General features: G+C 40.9%; 1 protein-coding gene across 1 annotated transcript in view; it reads left to right on the top strand.

The window, feature by feature from the left end:
- Window positions 1–19,471, top strand: part of LOC136885072 (sulfhydryl oxidase 2) — a 129,506-nt gene extending 110,035 nt beyond the window's left edge. The window contains exons 2-3 of the mRNA XM_067157486.2: window positions 4,465–4,717; window positions 14,092–19,471. Of these exons, the coding sequence (XP_067013587.2) occupies window positions 4,465–4,717; window positions 14,092–15,358 (1,520 nt within the window). The 3' untranslated portion in view covers window positions 15,359–19,471. The remainder of the gene's footprint in view (window positions 1–4,464; window positions 4,718–14,091) is intronic.
- The last annotated feature ends 2,718 nt before the right edge of the window (window positions 19,472–22,189 follow it).

Here is a 22,189-nt window from a genome sequence, read left to right as displayed (position 1 = left end):
CTGCCGACAGTGGGGTTCGAACCTACTATCTCCCGAATACTGGATACTGGCCGCACTTAAGCGACTACAGCTATCGAGCTCGGTATAATATAATATAATATAATATAATATAATATAATATAATATAATATAATATAATATAATATAATATAATATTATTATTATTATTATTATTATTATTATTATTATTATTATTATTATTATTATTAATGCCTTTGTTGGCGAGATGTAGTGTTTACAGTGCACTATGTCTTCCGGTATGGGCTATATCAATTTTGTTACTTTCATTGACCTGTCTCAGTCTCATCCTTGGCTTTGACAATATGAAAGTGCCTGAGGTATAAGTGATGCTAGTAATACCGTTCCTTATGCAGCCAGTCCCTGTTATGAATGGTGTGAAAATATCGCTCATAGGGTCGGTTGGTGCATGCATTTCAGTGGGATTGGCAGACGTGTAATAGCTACGGCTGGCTCGATGAGGAAAGCAACGGAAAACTACCTCACTCCTTATTTCCCTAGTACGCCTCTTCAGTGACGCCTAGGCCATTTATGACAGCTGTTGGCGGAGCTGCAGAGGATCAAATCAGCCTTCGGGCTGAATACCCAACATACATAGATTATTATTATTATTATTATTATTATTATTATTATTATTATTATTGCTTTACGTCCCACTAACTACTTTTACGGTTTTCGGAGAGGCCGAGGTGTCGGAGTTTAGTCTCGCAGGAGTTCTTTTACATGCCAGTAAATCTAACGCATTTGAGCACCTTCAAATACGACCGGCCTGAGCCAGGATCGAACCTGCCAAGTTGGGGTCAGAAGGCCAGCGCCTCAACCGCCTGAGACACCCAGCCCGGCGTATAGACTGATTTGATGTAGCGCCCATGCCACCCTATCCTGTGCTAACCTTTTCATTTCTACATCTCCGCTAATCTGTTTGTCACCAGGTGAGTTGGCCTTGCGGTTAGGGGCGCGCAGCTGTGAGCTTGCCTCCGGGAGATAGTGGGTTCGAACCCCACTAACGGCAGCCCTGAAGATGATTTTCCGTGGTTTCCCATTTTCACACCAGGCAAATGCTGGGGCTGAATCATAATTAACGCCACGGCCACTTCCTTCCCACGAATAGCCCTTTCCTATTCCATCGTCGCCATAAGACCTATCTGTGTCGGTGCTACGTAGAGCAACTTGTGAAAAAAAAACTGTTAGATTAATACCTTGCTCTATCTCTGCCGTTCTTACGACCCACTTCCATCAAAAGCTATCAATCAATCAATCACTACTGATCTGCAGTTAGGGCAGTCGCCCAGGTGGCAGATTCCCTATCTGTTGCTTTCCTAGCCTTTTCTTAAATGATTGCAAAGAATTGGGAAATTTATTGAACATCTCCCTTGGTAAGTTATTCCAATCCCTAACTCCCCTTCCTATAAACGAATATTTGCCCCAATTTGTCCTCTTGAATTCCAACTTTATCTTCGTATTGTGATCTTTCTTACTTTTAAAGACGCCACTCGAACTTATTCGTCTACTAATATCATTCTACGCCACTGACAGCTCGGAACATACCACTTACTCGAACAGATCGTCTTCTTTCTCCCAGTTCTTCCCAGCCCAAACTTTGCAATATTTTTATAACGCTACTCTTTTGTCGGAAATCACCCAGAACAAATCAATCTGCTTTTCTTTGGATTTTTTCCAGTTCTTGAATCAAGTAATCCTGGTGAGGGTCCCATACATTGGAACCATACTCTAGCTGGGGTCTTACCAAATACTTATATGCCCTCTCCTTTACATCCTTACCACAACCCCTAAACACCCTCATAACCATGTGCAGAGATCTTTACCCTTTATTAACAATCAAATTTATGTGATCACTCCAATGAAGATCTTTCCTTATATTAACACCCAGATACTTACAAAGATCCCCAAAAGGAACTACTGTCTATCTCACAACATTATCAAGGTCATTTTGCAGTTGCTCACAATCTTGTAACTTATTTATTACTCTGTACAGAGTAACATCATCCGCAAAAAGCTTTCTCTGATTGCACTCCTTTACTCATATCATTCATATATACAAACATAAAGGTCCAATAATACTGCTTTGAGGAATTCCCCTTTTAATTATTACAGGGTCAGATATAGCTTCGCCTACTCTAGTTCTCTGAGATCTATTTTCTAGAAATATAGCAACCCATTCAGTCACGCTTTTGTCTAGTCCAATTGCACTCATTTTTGCCAGTAGTCTCCCATGATCCACCCTATCAAATGCTTTAGAGAGGACAATCGCGATACAGTCGATTTGACCTCCTAACTAACCAAACAAGTCCTGGGTTATCTCTTCCTCTGGTCATATTTAGCCCAATCGATCTCCTCTCACTAATTCGATTCAGTATCTCTTCATTCGTGATTCGATCTATCCATCTCACCTTCAGCATTCTTGTATAACTCCACATTTCCAAAGCTTCTGTTCCTTTCCTTTCTGAGCCAGTTTTCGTCCATGCTTCACTTCCATACAACGCCATGCTCCAGACAAATGTCTTCAACGAACACAACGAAATCTTCAAGCGTCACTAAGAGCTGAACACCCGGGTCTGGTCCGGGAGATCTCCATAAAAATTCGTTGTTATTTTTCTTAATAATATTCGTTGTTTGGGTCGTGGTTGCATCGACTGGTTTTCGGTGGCGGTTCGTGCATGGAGGAATTTTGGCCGCCACCCCGCCGCCTTTTCAAAAGCATTTAACGTTATTTCACTCTCTAATTGATTACATAAAGAGATGTACAAATGTAGCGATGTTGAACTTACGTGGTGCGCTATTCACTTCTACAATGCTATCTTTATTATTTCGCCTGTAAACATTTTGTTTTTCTATTTTCAAGAAAAGGTTTTCACACCGGCACTGCTGTCCAACAAGCACGATGTTTTCTCTTTTGTCTTGAGGCGTTCGGACTGTGGCAACAGAGTCCTGACTAGGTCCCCAGACTTAGCAAGTGTGGGGTTTCAGGAGGAGCCTGAAAGGACGATATGGGCTTGTCAGGGGTAAGAAGAGTGCAGGCAGGTGTATGGTCTGTCCGGCAGAGCCCTCAGTAGGTCCCTAGACTTAGCAAGTGTGGGGGGCTCAGGAGGAGCCTGAAAGGACGGTATGGGCTTGTCAGGGGTAAGACGACTGCAGGCAGGTGTATGGTCTGTCCGGCAGAGCCCTCAGTAGGTCCCTAGACTTAGCAAGTGTGCGGGGTTCAGGAGGAGCCTGAAAGGACGGTATGGGCTTGTCAGGGGTAAGAAGAGTGCAGGTGAGTGTAAGCGTTGATTGGCGGAGCCCTCAAGCAACATCGCCAACCACTTTACAATGTACCTAGGCTTTTTCACCCCACGTCTTACATTCATTGTTGTTAGTGATTAATTCCAAAACATTTTACAAAACAATGAATTCCATTATAATGACAATTTAAGCAATTCAGTTTTATAAAGGGGCTAAAATAAATATTCAAAATGTAGCCATCACGTGATGGCATTATTTGTAGGATGGTCAAATTGTTAAATACGTTGTCATGCTTTGAAATTTGAGCGAGAAGATATAAATTCGGGAGTGCCATATTAGTCGGGACTGCATTAGTTGTTAGCCTGTGAATGTGTGTGCGTAAATACCATTGCAGTGTAGTTAATTAATTATTGCTGTAATGCAGTGTAAGCCAGTGTCATCGGACTATTACACATTCGTTTAGTCCCTTAAGGAGCACGTGGAACCATTAAATAGCACTGGTATTCTTCATCTTCTTGTTCTTCTTATCTTCCCAAAAATTCCTCATCCTTTCACTATTGGCCTGCCGTCTTTCTTGTCTCCATGACTTTTTGAGTTTCAAGCTTTTCTCAGACGGATTCTTGGGTGCAAATTTATGGGTGTTGATCTTTTGTCTGTGTGTATTCCTTGTGGTTGCCATTGGATCAACGTCGACTTCTGCGAGGTCCTTTTGTGCATCCACTAGCCAGCGAACTTTGGTTTGTCGATTTCCATTGACAATAAGAAATATTTTCTTAGTCAGTCGTGAGTCATCCATTCGTGCTAAATTTCCATAAAATTTCATACACCGTTTGCGTGCGACTGGAGTGAATCGCTCAGTTAATGCGTAGAGTTCTTCCGAGCTTTTACGCATCCATATACCCTCTTGAAACGTATTATTATTATTATTATTATTATTATTATTATTATTATTATTATTCATCTAAAAGTATCGTGGTACTGGTCAGTGAAACCTTGACCGATTGGGGAGGGAGAAGAGATGGCGACACAGCCCTACCAGAGTAAAATGTCACGAACCGCCACTGCTGGTTTATGCAGCTCTCCATGCCCCCAATCCAGTGCTAACCGTTTAATTATGTATAACTACTATGTTCTGTATGTCCAGCAGGTTACGTTTAGTGTTGAATCTATTATAATTTTTATTTATTGATTTATTTGTTTCAGGGTGGAAAGACGTAGTGAAGATAGCAGCTTTGGACTGCGCCGCTTCCATTAACAGCGCCTTCTGTCGAGATCATGACATCTCCCACTATCCCACGCTGAAATTCTACCACGATCATTCTCCGAAGGGCTACAAGGGACTGGAACTGACGAAACGGAAAACCGTGGAGGAAATACGACATACCGTAGTCAGTTTGCTGATAAAGGAACAGCAGGATGGACGTGGCACGAGCTGGCCAGACCTTACGCCAGAAAAGTAAGTAGTACTGCTTTCTTAGGCACTGGTGAGATTCCATTTGGGAGACGATGGGCTCCAACCCTACTGTCTGCAGTCCTGAATATGGTTTTCCATGGTTTCCCATATTTTATTACAACTAACTAGAGAAGCCGTGGTGTTCCGTAGCATTCGTTATAAATGAGTCAGAGAACTCGTCTTGATATGTCTGTCGTACTCATATTGCTTTGCCTGCCCTTTTCAGTGCCCTTTATAGGGCAGGAATTTTTTTGTTGGTTATGAGTATATTTTTATGTTTCTCTTAATCCTGAGTTGCAAACGAATAGGTTAGGACAGTTTTTAAGGCAATTTGCTCCTGAATTTGTTATATACGAATAAAAATAGGGTGGCTAAATATTTAGCCACCATCCATTCTGACCCACAACTTTCTGTACGTGGATGGTGGCTACTTATTTAGCCACCATCAGTATATGAAGTCACAATTTTCTTTCATTGGTAGGAACTTTGAAACAAAACCGTAGACAAATACAAATAGTCTTTACAAATTTGGATGAACCTTGAAGACAGACTAGGAGAATTTTCAGAATTATTTTGTATGTCAATGTCATTTAGTATCCTTGGGATCAGCTGATTCAATCTCTGACACATTATCGTGCAATACAGAATCATTGATGCTTTTAGAACGAGTAGATGTATCCATCACCCGAGTTCTGTATGCAACAGAATCACCAGCATCACTATCCCACCTTCCTCGGAGTCGTATGCTTGATCTGCTGAAACAGCGTCTAGTAAGTCAAATAGCTCGTCTGCCGACATCTTATTTACGTCCATGTACTTCGCCATGACGTATCTTGAGACACAGATAAGAAAATACAGTTAGACAGATGTTTTCTGGCAGCTGGACGCTGTTATAGTTATCATTTATAGCATAAAATCTAGGCCTAGGCCTACGGTTAAAAGTGAGGTTATGTTTGTCACTTGCCAACTCAGATAAAGGCGATAATATTATCTGTACGGATAATTTCCCATACCAAAGTCGCATATTGGTTACATGTGTGTTTATTTCTACATGCATTTATACCTCACTTTCCTTTACAATGTAAAATAATTAGTTGGCAAGCGTAGTATTGTTTGGCGGAACTTCAACAAAACCGCTTCATAAAATAATGTACTTGTAAAGAGATCTGCTTGCCGTTGGCAGAATAGACTGTCAGAATATCAACTGAAGACACTGATATACTCACAACTAGCAATTCAAATTCTGTTTGTTAGAAAAACAACATCGAATTCTCTCCAATACAGCATAACCATGTTTTTCCACGGAGCCTCAATGGATGGTGGCAATATCCTTAGCCACTTCGATCGTTTTCCAATCCCAGTTGCTTGCACAGCCTTCATAATATTCTTTGTGGCTTACTATTTAGCCACTATCCGTTTAGGCACGTGGCTTATGGCGATAAAGACCAAATCATTGCAATTTGCTAAAAATATGGACCTTTATGTGGGGTGGCTAAATATTTAGCCACCAACCTATAAGGAGTTAATGAGAAGCGCGTTATAATATGCCTCACGCAGTTCCTGAAGTAAAACTTTCTATTGTGTCGTAGAAGGCAATGACATTTTTAATCGCACTCCTTCTATACAGAATGGTTGTCCTCTGAGTTCACAGCTTAGTCTCGAAGGAGCGTTCTTTGCCAGCCAGAGAATATCTATAAGATACATAGCCTTCACTCTTCCTAGTGTAGCTAGGTTATACTTCAATAGGTGTCCCAGGTAATGTCTAAGTCATGATGGGGTCTGTTGGTACGTAGACTTTTTTTTTTTTGCTAGTTGCTTTACGTCGCACCGACACAGATAGGTCTTACGGCGACGATGGGACAGGGAAGGGCTAGGAGTGGTAAGGAAGCGGCCGTGGCCTTACTTAAGGTACATCCCCAGCATTTGCCTGGTGCGAAAATGGGAAACCACGGAAAACCATCTTCAGGGCTGCCGACAGTGGGGTTCGAACCTACTATCTCCCGAATACTGGATACTGGCTTCACTTTTCTTTTCTTTTAGCAGCATGTAAGTTATTAGGAACACTCTGCCATCTGTTGAATATATTTGGAAGCTGGAGAAGTTTAGAGAATCAAAGAGTATCTAGCAGGGAATAGTATCCTGCCGTGATCAGAGGAAGTGTATTGCACGCGCACTTTTTAGTGATAGATTTTTGTATTGGGTTGAGGAGTAAGAAGGGAGCACTGCCGGTTCCGGTAATACTGCCAACTGAATGGAAATGAAATCTGAATTGAATCGATTATATGATCGATCGATATGAATTTTCTAAACCTTTATTATCTTAACGCCAACAACTGTGTCACACACACACATTATATAATACTATATAACATTTCTCGATGCGAAACGTGTTCCTAGCAAGAATTCTATAGTTCGGCTTTGATGTGTAAACAAGAACAGTACTAGTACGTAAAGTGTACGCCAGATGTCGCACAGCGATCATAAGCGATTCTTAGTTTGTGTTTCAAAGGTTGCCAATACGAATCTCGAAGATAACCGAAGTCGACCGATTCAGCACTAGGGTGTAAATATATCGCTAAACTTTCTGGCTTGACAGGTAGTAATCAAACATGGCAGCATCAATGACATTACTAAGGATGAAAATCATATATCAGAATAATAAAAGTATTAGTCGCTTAGCAACCTGCTAAGTACAGAATGTATTGCGGGTTAGGGTAAGTCTTCGCCTGCGATTATTGGATTGTACATTTATTGATTTGATTTTATGATTATCTAAAGTTGGCTGAACTTTGAGACCTGATGATTCACTCGCAAGTACCTCCGGAGAGAATAAAACAAAAGTGAATCAAATCGATCCAGTAGAACGGACGGGCGGTTTTGCCAAAGCTGTTTTAGTAAACTCTGTTAATGTATAGACTAGCAGTTTCCCGCTGGCTCCGCCCGCAATGTACAAAGTATGATGTTGTTCGTTACTATCCTCACGGATGTATTTGCAAAAGTTTCGAGTTAATTGAAATAAAGCACATGATCTGCTGCGGTAATAGACAAAACACTTGAAAATACATCACACAAAGAAAGTGAATTAAACTTTCCTTGGAAAAACACTTCAAAGATCTTCGTCATGGAGACAAATGTACTCATAACTTTTCTCAGAATCTACCAATTTAAGTAGTTATTACCTCAAAATAAATCGCTTGATCCACCGAGTATTTTAGACCAAAACGAACTGCGTATCTCAATTAGAACCAAAGATATGATTGCTTCAATGAAAAAAATGTTGAAGAAATGAGACATCAGATTGAATGTGCAGTCATAACTTTCCTCAGAATCAACCAGTTTGAATAGTTAAGAGTTGAAAGGAAGGAGCTTGATCCACCAAGTGTTCTTAGGCCAAAACAAACTTCGTACCTCAATTTGAACCAAAGATTTGATTGCTTCAAAGAGAGAGAAAATTGAAAAATCAAATAATTTGAGGAAGGCGGAAGTTAAGTAATTTATAGTACCTGATGAGCTAGACCTCGGAATTTTACGCATTAATAGGTTAGAATGCAAACTTACTGAAGCGAGAAGCAAGTATAGTCTACCTTCACAACGATTATGCTATGAGGTGTGCATAAACATTAGGGGTGCGGCCCATCATAACCCCAATAACGTATGTTACTCTTTCTACATTATGGAAGAGCGGGTGGCCGACATTTACTACTAACCAAATTAGTTTGCAATCTAACCTATTACCGCATGAATCTCCGGGCTTTACTGATGACAAATCTGTGCATGAACACCTTTCAGTTTAAAAAATGAAGGGAATCGACTGGATAGAATGGCCGGACTGACTGACTTTAATTTTCATAATTTTTTTAAATATATAGATGGCGATCGGCCTCAGACGAACACGCGGCCAGCCAGAGAGCATACGATCATAGACCTTCGTGGCTGAGAAAGAGTAATAACTTATAACTCATAAATACTGACAAATTACAGCGGAGTTTTGATAAGAGGATGGCACTTGAGGTTGGTATTAGTTGTGAGTAAACATCCTGAACGAATTCATACCAACATCAAGCTCACTGGCAAGATAGTGGAACAAGTCACCAGTTTCCCTTATCTAGAAAGCTTGATATCTAATGCCAATAGGTGCAGCAAAGAGATAAAAGGCGAATAGTGCTTGCCAAACAGGTGTTTTGTAATAAAAGGAATCTTTTAATCAGTGCAAATTTAGATTTTGAAATTAGGATGAAATTTACGATTTCTTTTGCAAGGAATGAGTTATTGTATGGCTGTGAATCCTGGATAGTCAGAGATCGGGATTGGAAACGACTGGAATCGTTAGAGATGTGAGTCTGGAGACGAATGCTACGGATTAAATTGATGGAAAAGAGAACAAACAAAAGCATTCTGCAAGAAATTCAAGGGAAGAGAGAGAGAGCTGATGCTAGGAATACAGTGAAGAGCTAAATTCACTGGCCAAATCTTGGGACATAATACTTTTCTTAACCAATCTGCTGGAAGGGAAAATCACGACGAAGAAAGGCCGAGGACTACCGTGAAAAAATTCCTTCAAGACTTGGCACAGTCTCCATTATGGTTCTTTTTAGGAAATGAAGCGAGGAGCTGAGGAGAGAGAACAACGGTTGCATAGAAAACACTGACGATGATGGGAGAAGAGTAGTGATGGTTCTGCTGTTGGGTGTATGTCAGTAGGATATAGTTCAAGTCGGCTATTTCTCCAAAGTCTCGTGGACAGTGAGGTGTGTCCAATAGCTTGATCCTGTGTAGATGACTCGGATATCATCCATGACCCAGATGCATTCTTATTAAAAATGGAAGGTGTCTTCGTGTTAATTTCAATTTCTTGAACCAGATTTGCGTTGGGATGATGGGCTGAATTCTAGCACAGGGCTTTCCTCTTGCAAGCTGCGACGTTCTTCGGTACACATGCCAGTCCTGTTGCTTGCTTGATTGTGGGCAGGAAATCAGAACATGGTAATTGTTTGTAAAGGCGGTGTTCACATGTTATGACTTCTTTCGCTAGCTGGTCTGCTTCTCAATCAATCAATCTATCAAACAATCAATCAGTTACTACTGATCTGCATTTAGGGCAGTCGCCCAAGTAGCAGATTCCCTGTCTGTTGTTTTCCTAGCCTTTTCTAAAGTGATTGCAAAGAAATTGGAAATTTATTGAACATCTCCCTTGGCAAGTTATTCCAATCCCCAATTTGTCCTCTTGAATTCCAATTTTATCTTCATATTGTGATCTTTCCTACTTTTAAAGACACCACTCAGTCTTATTGGTCTACTAATGTCATTCCACGCCATCTCTCCATTGACAGCTCCGAACATATCACTTAGTCGAGCAGCTCGTCTCATTTTTCCCAAATCTTCCTAGCAACATTTTCGTAACGCTACTCTTTTGTCGGAAAGCATCAAGAACAAATCGAGCTGCTTTTCTATGGATTTATTCCAGTTTTTGAATCAAGTAATCCTGGTCAGGGTCCCATACACTGGAACCATACTCTAGAGACTTACATACCCTCTCCTTTACATCCTTACTACAACCCCTGAATACCCCCATAACCATGTGCAAAGATATGTGCCCTTTATTTACAATCCTGTCTATGTGATTACCCCAGTTAAGATCTTTCCTTGTATTAACTCCTAGGTACTTACAATGATCCCCATACTCCCACTAGCTGATGTGTTCGTCCTTCGCTACGGAATGAGCAGGCCGCGAAGAGCCGTGAACATTCCACTTCTCCGTCGTATTCCGTTAAATTTGTACACCGCTCATTCCAGTCATCGCCTCAGAGTAGGGATCGAATAGCTGAAATACTATGATGAACCAGTGTGTTACGCACCAATAGTTATCGGAAAATTTATGAACCAAAGGAATGGCTTGCTAAAAAAAAGAAAAAATGTATCCAACTCCCCAGCTACTTCCTGCCAATACTCATGGAGGCTGTTTTACTCGGGACGCAGCAGTAGTCTCATCTATCGGAGATGAGTGGCAGCAGAAGAGACAATGCACATCACAACAAAAAATGGCCAATGTAATGTTATTCTGCTCAAATGTATGAGCTTTCTATATTGTAGGCCTTCATATTTAGTTTTCTTCCGACTCTGTGATATCAAGGCATATAGTGTAAAGAGAGTTCTCCTTTCTTTCATGGATTATTATGAATATCCAATACAAATAAACCCTATTTTACAAAGAATTTTAGGGTTATGGTTGAAACATACAATTATAACTTAAACATAATGATGATGATTTACAGAACCAGCTTACGAAAGATGCGATGAATGACAATTAAGAAATATTTGTAACAGCATATCTGTATGAAAATATGGTATAGTGGTTGTGAAAGCTGAATATTACAGCAGTTCAAATGAGAGTCCAAATCAAATCTTGCTCATGTAAACACAGGACAATAAAATATTAAATGGTCAGCTGTTTGAGTAGACCCACAAAATTAGGAATAGTCACCTGACAACATAATTTTAAAACGTTCGAAGTATGATTTGAAATTTCCATGGCCTGACATAAATTGTGTTAACTCAAAATTTGGCACCGAAAGTTTCCACTGAAGTGAGTTGTAAACTGTGGGAAAATACAGTATATTGTTCTCGTAACGGATCCATTTGAAGCAGAGTTCCAGAGGAGGTTCCATTGATTCAAGATGTGTTCTTTGATTTGTCTTCTTGCATAGCATAAGGGAGATTTGATTGAACAGAAGTATGTCCGCGAATCTGGGAAATGCAGATATGACAGTGTTGTTGAGCTATAGCTCTTATAGCAACTGCTAACGGGTTCATATTATATTTCTTGTCTAAAGACTTCAACGCAGCTTGCGATTCACTGAGTATTCGGACCCTTTCGTTTGTTGTCATGACACCACTGTAGTGCACATTTAATGGCTAGTAGTTCTGCCTAAAAGACCGAACAGCAGGAGGAAAGTTTATACTGCGCTGTAAAAACTTCACTTTCGTTTGCATAGACTACAAAAGTACACCCAACAAGGTCCTTGTCGTCGTTGCCTGAATGATGCAGTCATGAGTGTGTATGCATTTGTTACGGAGAATCTTCTTGAACAATCTTGGATGACCAGTGGCCTTGTTGTTCTATAACAGTATTGATGATAGGCTGAGATGATGGCCTTTTTTTAAGTAATGTCAGTTCGGCTAGTCCAATTGTAGTCAAAAAGAGCGGCTCATTTCCAGAAATAAGTGCTGCATCGGTAGAACTTGTCCGGTAAGCTCGGGAGATCCGGAGCGCAAAGCCTCTTTGAATTTGCAATAATTTATTACGGGCCCATTTCTTTCCCAATGAGTTGCGGATCGTTATTCTCCAAGGGATCGTTCCTTCACGATTTTTTATTTTTATTTTCCTTGTCGATATGGGCCATGACCGCGTGGTTTTACACCTTAAGACAATCAGGACAAATCCATCGCCAGTCAACATGATTGAACAATACTTCCATGTTATAGTCCAAATACTTTGTAAACGTCCTGCGCGGAAACCGATCGCGCAGGTGATGAGGGGTAATCGAAAGAGGTTACCTCGCCTCCCACCCCTCTCGGTACCAGTATACGCAGTGGCTGAGCACAACGTGCAGACAAGCGAGTTAAGAGACAGCGAAAGAGAGAGAGAGCGCCCTAATTAGACCTCCCACACTACCTGTATGACCACGCCACGCCGTCACTCAGAAGGACCTTTACTAAGTGTTTGGACTATAGTAATGAACTTAGCAACCAAAGTCTAAATTCTGTTATCATATTCGGTACGTTAAAACTGTATTAGGACAGAAATGATCCGAAATTATATTCTCTGTAATTTTCCTTACGTAGTTGCTACTTTTCGATAGGACAATGACATAAGTTTCTTAAAAATAAATTTTAGGCACTTTCCCCTAAACCATTTCATTCAGCGTGTATAAAATTATTTATGGCCTAGACTGTAGTACCCTATTCCCCGACTTAACTTACTGATTTTCATTGAAATTCTGTTCACCCGTTTTCTCGTGGCTCGGCGTTGACATGGACTTAGCGACAAATATCGAAATTCATGAATTTCTACGTTATCATTTCCGGTGCGGTAAAAATATATAGGCCATAAATGATCCTACATTTAATTCTATATAACATTAGTTGTGTAGTATTAATCGATAGAACAGCTAATAACATAGATATTTGAGAAATACATTTTAGGCCTACCCCTGAACTACCATTTCACTCAGCGAGAATAAAGTTATTTATAGCCTAGATTATAGTGCCTCATTCCCCGACTTTACAAACCGATTTTAATTAAATTCTCTTCTGGTATTTTCTAGCGATGCCCGTACGTACAGACAGACACAAATTACGGAAAATAAAGCAGTGCATTTCCTTGTTACTGTGGACACGGCCGATACAAAAACACCATTATTTTCAAAGTCTGAGCTAAGTACAGACATAGCTCGTATTATATATTTACCAGGCGGCCCGCGAGCGCCGTCTTTCTACGTGCATTTGTTCCACATGCACTAGTGATGCATGGGCTGCCTAACCACTTGTTTTCGAAGGAGTGCTGTATTTCGGATGTTGTGAAACAAATAGCAGTCATTTTACCCCACACGTTCCATAACAAGGTACATTTGTAAATACGCCAAATATGCAGGCGAGAAATATAATAACTTACTAATTAATGCTCGTGCAGACATTCCACTCTATAAAAGAGTTGTTTAATAATGTTCGGCGAAATTCGTGTGTAGAAGGTAGACGTCTGTTTGGAAACTCCTGTGGATACCGTCCGCGAGATTCGGCTGCATTCCGACCAGATTCTCCTAGATTAAAATGATGTCTGTGTATTCGCCATTGCTGAATACACTAGCCATTGCCGATATGCAGACAGCAAATGTAGTGCTGCTGTACCATATACCTTCTTAGTATTATGCGGTCGAAAACTAGGTTTACTAATGCAAGGGGTTGTGTTAGACCGGTAGCGCTGAGAAACATGCTGCGAGCGACCGTCCGGTTGTTATCTCTTTATATTCTGACGTAATTTTCTTGCTGGTAGTAGTGCCCCTGTTAAAATCAGTTAGTAGACATCCCGTTAATCATTTGTACATACGGGACACATACTTAAGTAGAAAGTACGGCGCTGGTATATGAAGATCAGTCACCAAATTATCCCCCTCACGTACTTTTTTGTTAACATTTCAGTCCTTAATGTCATATTTTGTACTTATTTTACAAAATTCAACAAGTGTTCTTTGCTGTAACATTTTGGCGTTATTGTTGTCTTCCAATGTCTTCACTCTTTGGACCACCATCCCAAATCCTCCCCATTTCTGTGTCATCCGATAGTTAATCTCTTAATAAATGCCATATTCTTTTCTTTTCAGGGATGAAAGTTACCAAGATATCTGGGAAGATGTTGATGATAACATCAAGTATCAAGTTATCATATCCGAAGACGAGACATCACTCCTTGGAGCCGAACTTATCTTGGATCTTCATAAGGCGAAGGATGTGCTCTTCAAGAGGGTCATAGAGGAAGGGGCAAAGAACGGATCACAAGGTGTCGTGGTTTTTGATAAGAAAGGCCACGAGATCTCTTTATCTCCCCAGGGAAACACCCGAGAGGACTTCCTCAAGACAATAAAGACCTACTTCGCCAGTAAAGGTATCCACTTGCCAACAGGAGACGAAGTGGAATCTCATGTGGAGATCATCAAATCTGCAAAGGGTACTGAGAGATCACACAGGAAAGCTGACATTGTTTATCAAGTAGATCTAGAAAACGCTCTAAGATACTCATTAAAACGTGAGATAGCAGTTCAAAAGAGTATTAAAGGTGAATCTTTGGCGGCACTTTTAAAGTACATTGAAGTATTGGCTAAAAATTTCCCTATCGGCAAAAATGGAGTTAGGTTTCTAGAGCATCTAAGAGCCTGGATTTCAGAGCAGAGCAGTATTACAGGTAAAGCGTTCCTGGAGAAAGTAGAAGAGCTGGAACGTGAAATGAGACCTGTGTTTGGAAGCAAAGAGGAATGGTTGGGTTGCAAAGGAAGTTCGAGTAAGTATAGAGGATATCCTTGTGGATTGTGGACACTCTTCCACACACTCACAACGAACGCAGTATTGGATTATGAACCATTGAAAACGTTTAACAGTCTAGAAGTTCTTGACGCAATGGTGGGCTATGTCAAGCATTTCTTTGGTTGCGAGGAATGTTCTCAGCATTTCCAGCAGATGGCGGAGGAATCATTACATGGTAACGTTACGACTGGTGATGACAGTATACTTTGGTTGTGGCGTGCCCACAACAACGTCAACAAGAGGCTAGCGGGCGACGTCACAGAAGATCCTAAACATCCAAAAATTCAGTTTCCTTCTCAAGAGTCTTGTCCGACATGTCGAGATGGGTCAGGGAAATGGGTCGAGAACGAGGCTCTGGTATTTTTAAAACAAATGTACGGGAAGAACTATATTAATTTCAGCCATTGGAATTTAACATTTGGAGAAGAACTTGAATCATTGCCCCCGCCTGAAAGCCGAGCTCCGGACAACCGTAGTTCAGGATCTTCTCTGTGGTCTTCGCTGTGCCTGCCTCTTCTTCTGACAGCTGTCGCCGCTGTTATCGTGTTAGTTGTTATTATGACAGTATAAATCTCCGAAGAAGACTAAACCACACATACATCACATCTTGGTCCTCCCTTCCCTTGAATTTCTACCGTTACCACAAGAAATAAATTTCGTAATTTATCCATATTTTCAACCCTGACAAGGTAGAAAGTCTTTACAGTACAGTACAACCTTATTCCTTTTTATTTTATTCTATAGAGGGGACATGTTTCGTCTCGTCCGTGCGAGACATCTTCAGACAGAATATAATTATAATAAAAAAACACATGATCTTCTTGATAGCACTAAAAGCAATGACATCCATAATTTTTGAGAGTCAGTTAAAAAACAGTTCATGTCGTAGGAACAAGTTACAATGTATAATGCAACACTTTTTAAAAAAAGTACGGTTTTATTGGGGATTCAAATTCACCATGTTATTCCCCAATCCATTTTCTACAATACCTCACGCCACCGTAATATGAGGCTCTGAATGCCTGCATGGTAACTCTCGACTGGTCGATGTCGTGCTGTATCGATAACTTCCCCATCATCCGCGGAGTGCATCCTTCATTGGGCCAAACAGATGGAAGTCAGAAGGCGCAAGATTCGGGCTGTAGGATGGATGAGGAAGAACAATGCAGGTCAGACAGATTTGCTTGACCTTGTTTGGATGATGAAACACAACTCGTCCAACGACTCACTGCCAGGTCTCCGTAGACAATTTGCAAGCGCTTATGAATATCTGTAATGCCCTGTTTTTTCGCTAAAAGAAACTCAGTAACTGCTCTCTGTTTGTTAATCACCTTCCACTTTGAAGGCTATTTATAGCGCGGTCACCTATCGAAAATTAATGAGACTCTATGAGACGAAGCGGGAATATTCAAAGATGTCCCAAACAAAATTCCATTTTTTAAAACAGAAATTGGCCGAGAAATAAAATGTGTTGCATTCCATATTGAACGCCCCTCGTACTAGATGATAAAATTTCCACTGTCAAAATAAAACATCGATGTGAAGATCTCAATCTCTAAAAGTAGGAACAGTATCTTGATTGGGATAGTGTCGTCTCAAGTTTATGCACGCTTGAGTGCGGAGAACATATTTCACATACCCTCAATACGGACAACACGATTTGTCCGGCTCCACAACCAGTGTGTCGGGAAATTCCATGTTAAGAAAACAGAATTGCTCTTATGACAACAGAGTTGCCATATCGAGCGGCTCTGCTCAACACAATCATGGGAAAACGGTGGCACATAAATTTGTGAAATTCAGTACTTAAGTTCAAGGCAAAAAGCGAAAGAAAAACTAAGCTACAAATTACTTTCATGAACTAAAGCAGACGGGGGTTTACAGGGGCTATTTTTGGTTTGTACAGATGTATGTATGTTGGGTATTCATCCCGAAGGCTGTTTGGATCCTCAACAGGTTCACCATTAGCTATCATAGATAGCATAGGTGTCACTGAAGAGGCGTACACCGTTGCTTTCCTCACTGAGCCAGTTTGCTATTGCACATCAGTCTGCCAAGCCCACTGAAATGCGTGCATCAACCGACCCTATGAGCGACATTTTCACACCATTTATAGCAGGGACTGGCTGCATAAAGAATGCCATTACTAGCGTCACTCATACCTCAGCCACTTTCATATTGTCAAAATCAAGTATAAGACTGAGAAAGGTCAATGAAAGTAACAATTTTATTCTTGCCCATACCAGAAGACATAGTGCACTGTAAACACTACATCTTGCTAGCAAAGGCCTATCAGCGGTAAACTGCGGCACATAAAAAACCTCAGCATTGAATCGGAGGGAGAAAATAATATCTCCAGGCCATAAAGGCTAGAAAACAGACGCAACAAATAAACTACTACTAGTAAAGATTTTCATTCCTCCCCTAAAGGGGGAGGCGGGCCTCTTAGAGGGTGACGCCGTCTCTCAGGCCGGGAGATTTGTTACGGTGAAGGTGATGTGCGGAGAAGGTGAGGGGGTTGGCGGCCGTGGTCTACATTACGAACTGTCCCGGCATTCGCCTTAGTGTAGGAGAATGTAAAACCACGGAAAACCATTCTCAGGACAGCCGACGGGTGGGGCCAGGCATGAAGTCCATCGCTGTGCCTCAGACCCGTCTCTTGAATGTAGAGGCGTAGAACCACGGTAAAGCCGTGGCCATCTTTCCTCTGCTCGGTTGGCCGGGCAGAGTACAGAGTTGTTGGAGCACGGACAAGCCGTGGCCTCTTAAGGGACGAAACCCCAGGGACGAAACCCACTCTGCATCTACCGACAACAAATAAATCATGTAGATGACTACAAAACATCACAGCATTACTATTAAATCACACGCATGGGGTTATCGCACAACTCTCACTCAACACAGGACAATTACATACTGATTTAAAGCCTGAAAACAGACACGCAACAAATAAATACTGTAGATGACTTCACTACAGAAGTGAGCTGCTGGCGGTTCACGGAGTGAGGGACTACACGATGCTTGTACCAGAGCGACACAGAAGAAGAAAAATGAAGGGAGGCAACGAAGCGATGGCTGTTCCTGCCATGTGCTTCCTCCCAACAAATGTATTCATAAAAATGAAAATGTTACGCAGTTATCTTAATTACTAGAGCCCGGATTTTTATGCATTAATAGGTTAGAATGCAAAGTTTCTGAAGCGAGCAGCAAGTATAGTCTACCTTCACAACGATTATCCTCTGGGGTTTGCATAAACATTAGGGGTACGGCCCATCAGAACTCCTTTGATTTATGTTACACTTGCTACATTATGAAAGAGCGGGTGGCCGACACTTCCTATTAACCAAATTTAGTTTGCAGTCTAACCTGTTACGCCATGAAAATCCGGGTTTTGTTAATAACTGACGGACGAAAATGCCTCATTCTTTTTATCTTTCATAATACATTACATTACGAGGGATTATGGGTGCCTCAGAGGGAGTGTGTTCACTCCATGTAGGTCCAGCAATACTGTTTTCTTAACGTGGAACGAGCTCAAGGAGAAACAAGCCCTGTTCAACCAGATACATATGCACTCAAGCATCCATAAACTTGAGACGACATCAACCTAATCAAGATATTGTTTCTACTTTTAGAATATTGTGATCTTCACATCGATTTTTTTAATTTTGAGAATCAAAACTCAGTGGATCTTTTATCATATAGTAATTTATTCCTATAAAAACAAAAACAAACCTCAAACCCCATGGCACTACAGCCCTTGAAGGGCCTTGGCCTACCAAGCGACCGCTGCTCAGCCCGAAGGCCTGCAGATTACCAGGTGTCGTGTGGTCAGCAGACGAATCCTCTCGGCCATTATTCTTGGCTTTCCAGACCGGGGCCGCTATCTCACCGTCAAGATAGCTCCTCAGTTCTAATCACGAAGGCTGAGTGGACCTCGAACCAGCCCTCAGGTCCAGGTAAAAATATCTGACCCGGCCGGTAATCGAACTCGGGGCCTCCATGTAAGAGGCAGGCACGCTACCCCTACACCACGGGGCCGGCAATTTGTTCCTATGACTCAAAATATTTTAACAACATGAACTGCTTTTTGACTGTGTTCACATCTAGAAGACTGAGTCACTTTGACTCAAAAAATGTATGGATAAGTCATTGTTTTTAGTGTTACCAAGAATATCATGACTGTGTTTTATTCTAATTATATTTAGGCTGAAGATGCCTGACATGGAAGAGACGAAATATGTCCCCTTTTTTAAAATAAAATACCATAAAGGAATAATATTGTACAGTATTGTAAAAGTGGAGTTACCCAATCATTAGGATCTTCTATCTTGTTTCTAATGTTAACTCAACAAGTGCCAAACTTCGAAATTTCAACAGTGTCGACTCCTCTACAGTGCCAGTGTCGATAAATCGACCAGTATTTCTCCATCATTTCCTTTTTCCGGGAGCTGTAGAAATATTTATCTAAACCTTGAGGAGCTCTGGTATCTTTATTAACCTGCAAAATAGACAGTATGCGAGCCAAATTTTCAATTCTCATATTTCAGTGCAATTTTAGAAGAGTAGTTTTAAATATTCTTCATAGAAAGACATTCACATTTATTTTACAACTATGTACATTGTTATTAACAGAATCAGTATTTTGTACGAAAGTGTTTAAAATAAAGACATTTATATTAATACTGTCCCAGTGCAGCATTTTATTGTAATTTTAAGATTCACTCTCAGAAAGATATACAAATGTACACCCCTGCCGACATGACGGCTCAAAACAATACACTGCGCAAAAGAATTACCTGAAGCGGGTAAGAAGTATAGTCTATCTGCAAAACGGTTATGCTAAGAGGTTTGCATAAACATTAGGGATATGACCCATCAGAACCCCTAGAGAATATGTTACTCTCGCTACATACCGGAAGAACGGGCTAGGCGACACCTAGGGGGCGAATGTTGTTGAGCTAAAACATCACTGAAAATTATCAATAAAATGCCCTTATATATATCGAAAATGCTACAAAATAAGTCTTCATAATATTTGACCAAACTGAATTGTGATCAATGTGTAACAAAGGTTTTACAAGAAAAACTTCCCTATTCAATCCACTGCTCAGCTCTAATTAGTTTACTTTGTAGAGTATATAAATATATACATAACTAACTGTTACCCGCGGCTTCACTCGCGTGAATTTTGTAATTTGATAAACGTAATAGTATCTGAAAATCGATGAAGTGTAAAAATTCACCAAAAAAATTAGTTTCTTTTACCCCAGAACCTCTTTTTAAACCACGTTTGTGCTATTTCCTTTTGGGGGCTAAGATGACCAGGCTACTGTCAGAGCTAACTCTGGAACATGCGACATAGAAACGGTCATCTCTCAAGCCGAAAACAAAACATACCTGTTTCTTTATTTTTAAAGGGAACTCCAAATACTTATTTCAACGTCTGTAACATCATCAGCTTTTGAGATATAAGCATTCTCATAAACAGAATTCAACTTCTTTCTCACTTATTTTCACCACCCCATTAACTCGATTTTTCGAAACCAAAAAAATACGAGTTTTTTATTTTTAAAGGAGATTCCAAATACCAATTTTTACGTATGTAACATGTTAAGTTTATGAGATATAGACATGCCTATTTTAAAAATGCATCGCTATTTCACCCTTCTAGCGACGAAATATCGAAAAATCCTTTCTAATGTACACCGACACTAGAGAATAATATAAATGAATCCGCAAAATATGATTTCCCTTTTTTCGCTTAATGTACAACAAACTTCCTTTCTGCACTTTAACACTCCACAATTTACACAATTAGCCACGCTCATCTGTTGTACACATGTCTTTCATTCACGAGCTGAATTAAAAATACATTTGTGATACCGAGCTATCGGCTGAGTGGTTTGGGTCATGGTAGCTATCAGCTTGCATTCGGGAGATGACGGGGTTTCCCATTTTTACAAAGGCAAATGGCAATTATGGGGTAGGAAAGGGCTAGGAGTCGGAAGAAAGTGGCCTTGGCCTTAAGGTACAGCCCCAGCATTTTCTGGAAATGGGGAAACCACGGAAACCATCTTCAGGACTGCGAACAGTGGGGTTCGAGCCCGCTCTCTCCCAAAAGCAACCTCACAGCTGCGCGACCCTAACCGCACGCCAAATCTCTCAGTCAAATAACATTTAAAAATTAAGTGTACAACTATAACTAGGCTATTAGTATACACACGCACACGTCTTTAGAGAAACTACAACCTGTGACGATAAAGTGTGGTGAATAGTCCTGTACTATCAACATAGATGAACAATGCACGACAGTGACCTTACTGTCCTTCGAAACAGTCCCCTCCCAGAACTATTCACTGCTGAGATCGGCGATACATGTCCTGGAAACTTTGCAGGAAGGCTTCCTTTGGGATGTTGTTCAAAAGCCTCATCACGTTGTGTTGAATGTCAGGAATATCGTCAAATCTCTTTCCTTTCAAAGCGAGTTTGATGCGTGACTTTTCGGCTCTGACCTTTTTCCGACGAGGGGATCCCGGAGAACGCCATTCCATGCTTTGCTGTTTCGTTACAGGGTCATACCTGATACATCAGCTTTCATCCTCAGTGACAATACAGTTCAAGAAATTTGGTGTGGCATCCGCCGTTTCGACAAAATTCTGTGAAGCCCCTAAACGTGCCTCCTTCTGATCGTCAGTCAAGTGATGAGGCACAAGACGAGAACACGTTTTCCTCTTCCCTAACTTCTGGGTAACGATTTGTCACACGGATTCACAGTTAATCTGCAGTTCATCCGCTATCATGCGCACAGTTAATCGCCGATCGTTCGTGATAAATGTCCTCACCTTCTCAATGTTTTCGTCACTGACGGCGATCGCCGGTCTTCCGCTACGGGGGTTGTCAGAAACACTTTGCCGGCCTCCTCAAAAACTGGCGAACCACTCGTGCACACACTTCAAGGACAGTGCTTGATCTTCATAAACACGTACCAGCATCGCATGCGTTTCTATCGGTGCCTTTCCAAGATTAAATCAAAACTGTACTGTAACCTTTCCAAGGCATCAGTACATGAACCAGTCACCATTGTTCATAAATATGACGTTAGAATAGAGCACCATCGGTGAGCTTCGAACTCAGCCCGGTTTGTCGAAGCCTCACCCTCCCCTACTAGAATAATTCGCTAGCCGAGTCGGTATCGCATTTTCGGGTCTGTGGACTGTCCGATGGGGCGGTAAGTCCTTTAGTAATAGTCTCTATAGTAGGGGGAAAAGTTAATTATGAGAGGAATACCATTTCATTATTAATGAGAAGAAAGACAATATCTTGTATAATAAATTTTTACTTATACTAGTGAAACACATTATTTACATGGGTATGCCGTAGAAACACTTTACATATATT

This window comes from Anabrus simplex, chromosome 13, assembly GCF_040414725.1.
Source record: "Anabrus simplex isolate iqAnaSimp1 chromosome 13, ASM4041472v1, whole genome shotgun sequence".
Classification (NCBI taxonomy): Eukaryota; Metazoa; Arthropoda; class Insecta; order Orthoptera; family Tettigoniidae; genus Anabrus; species Anabrus simplex.
This window is presented reverse-complemented; position numbering and strand designations above follow the sequence as displayed.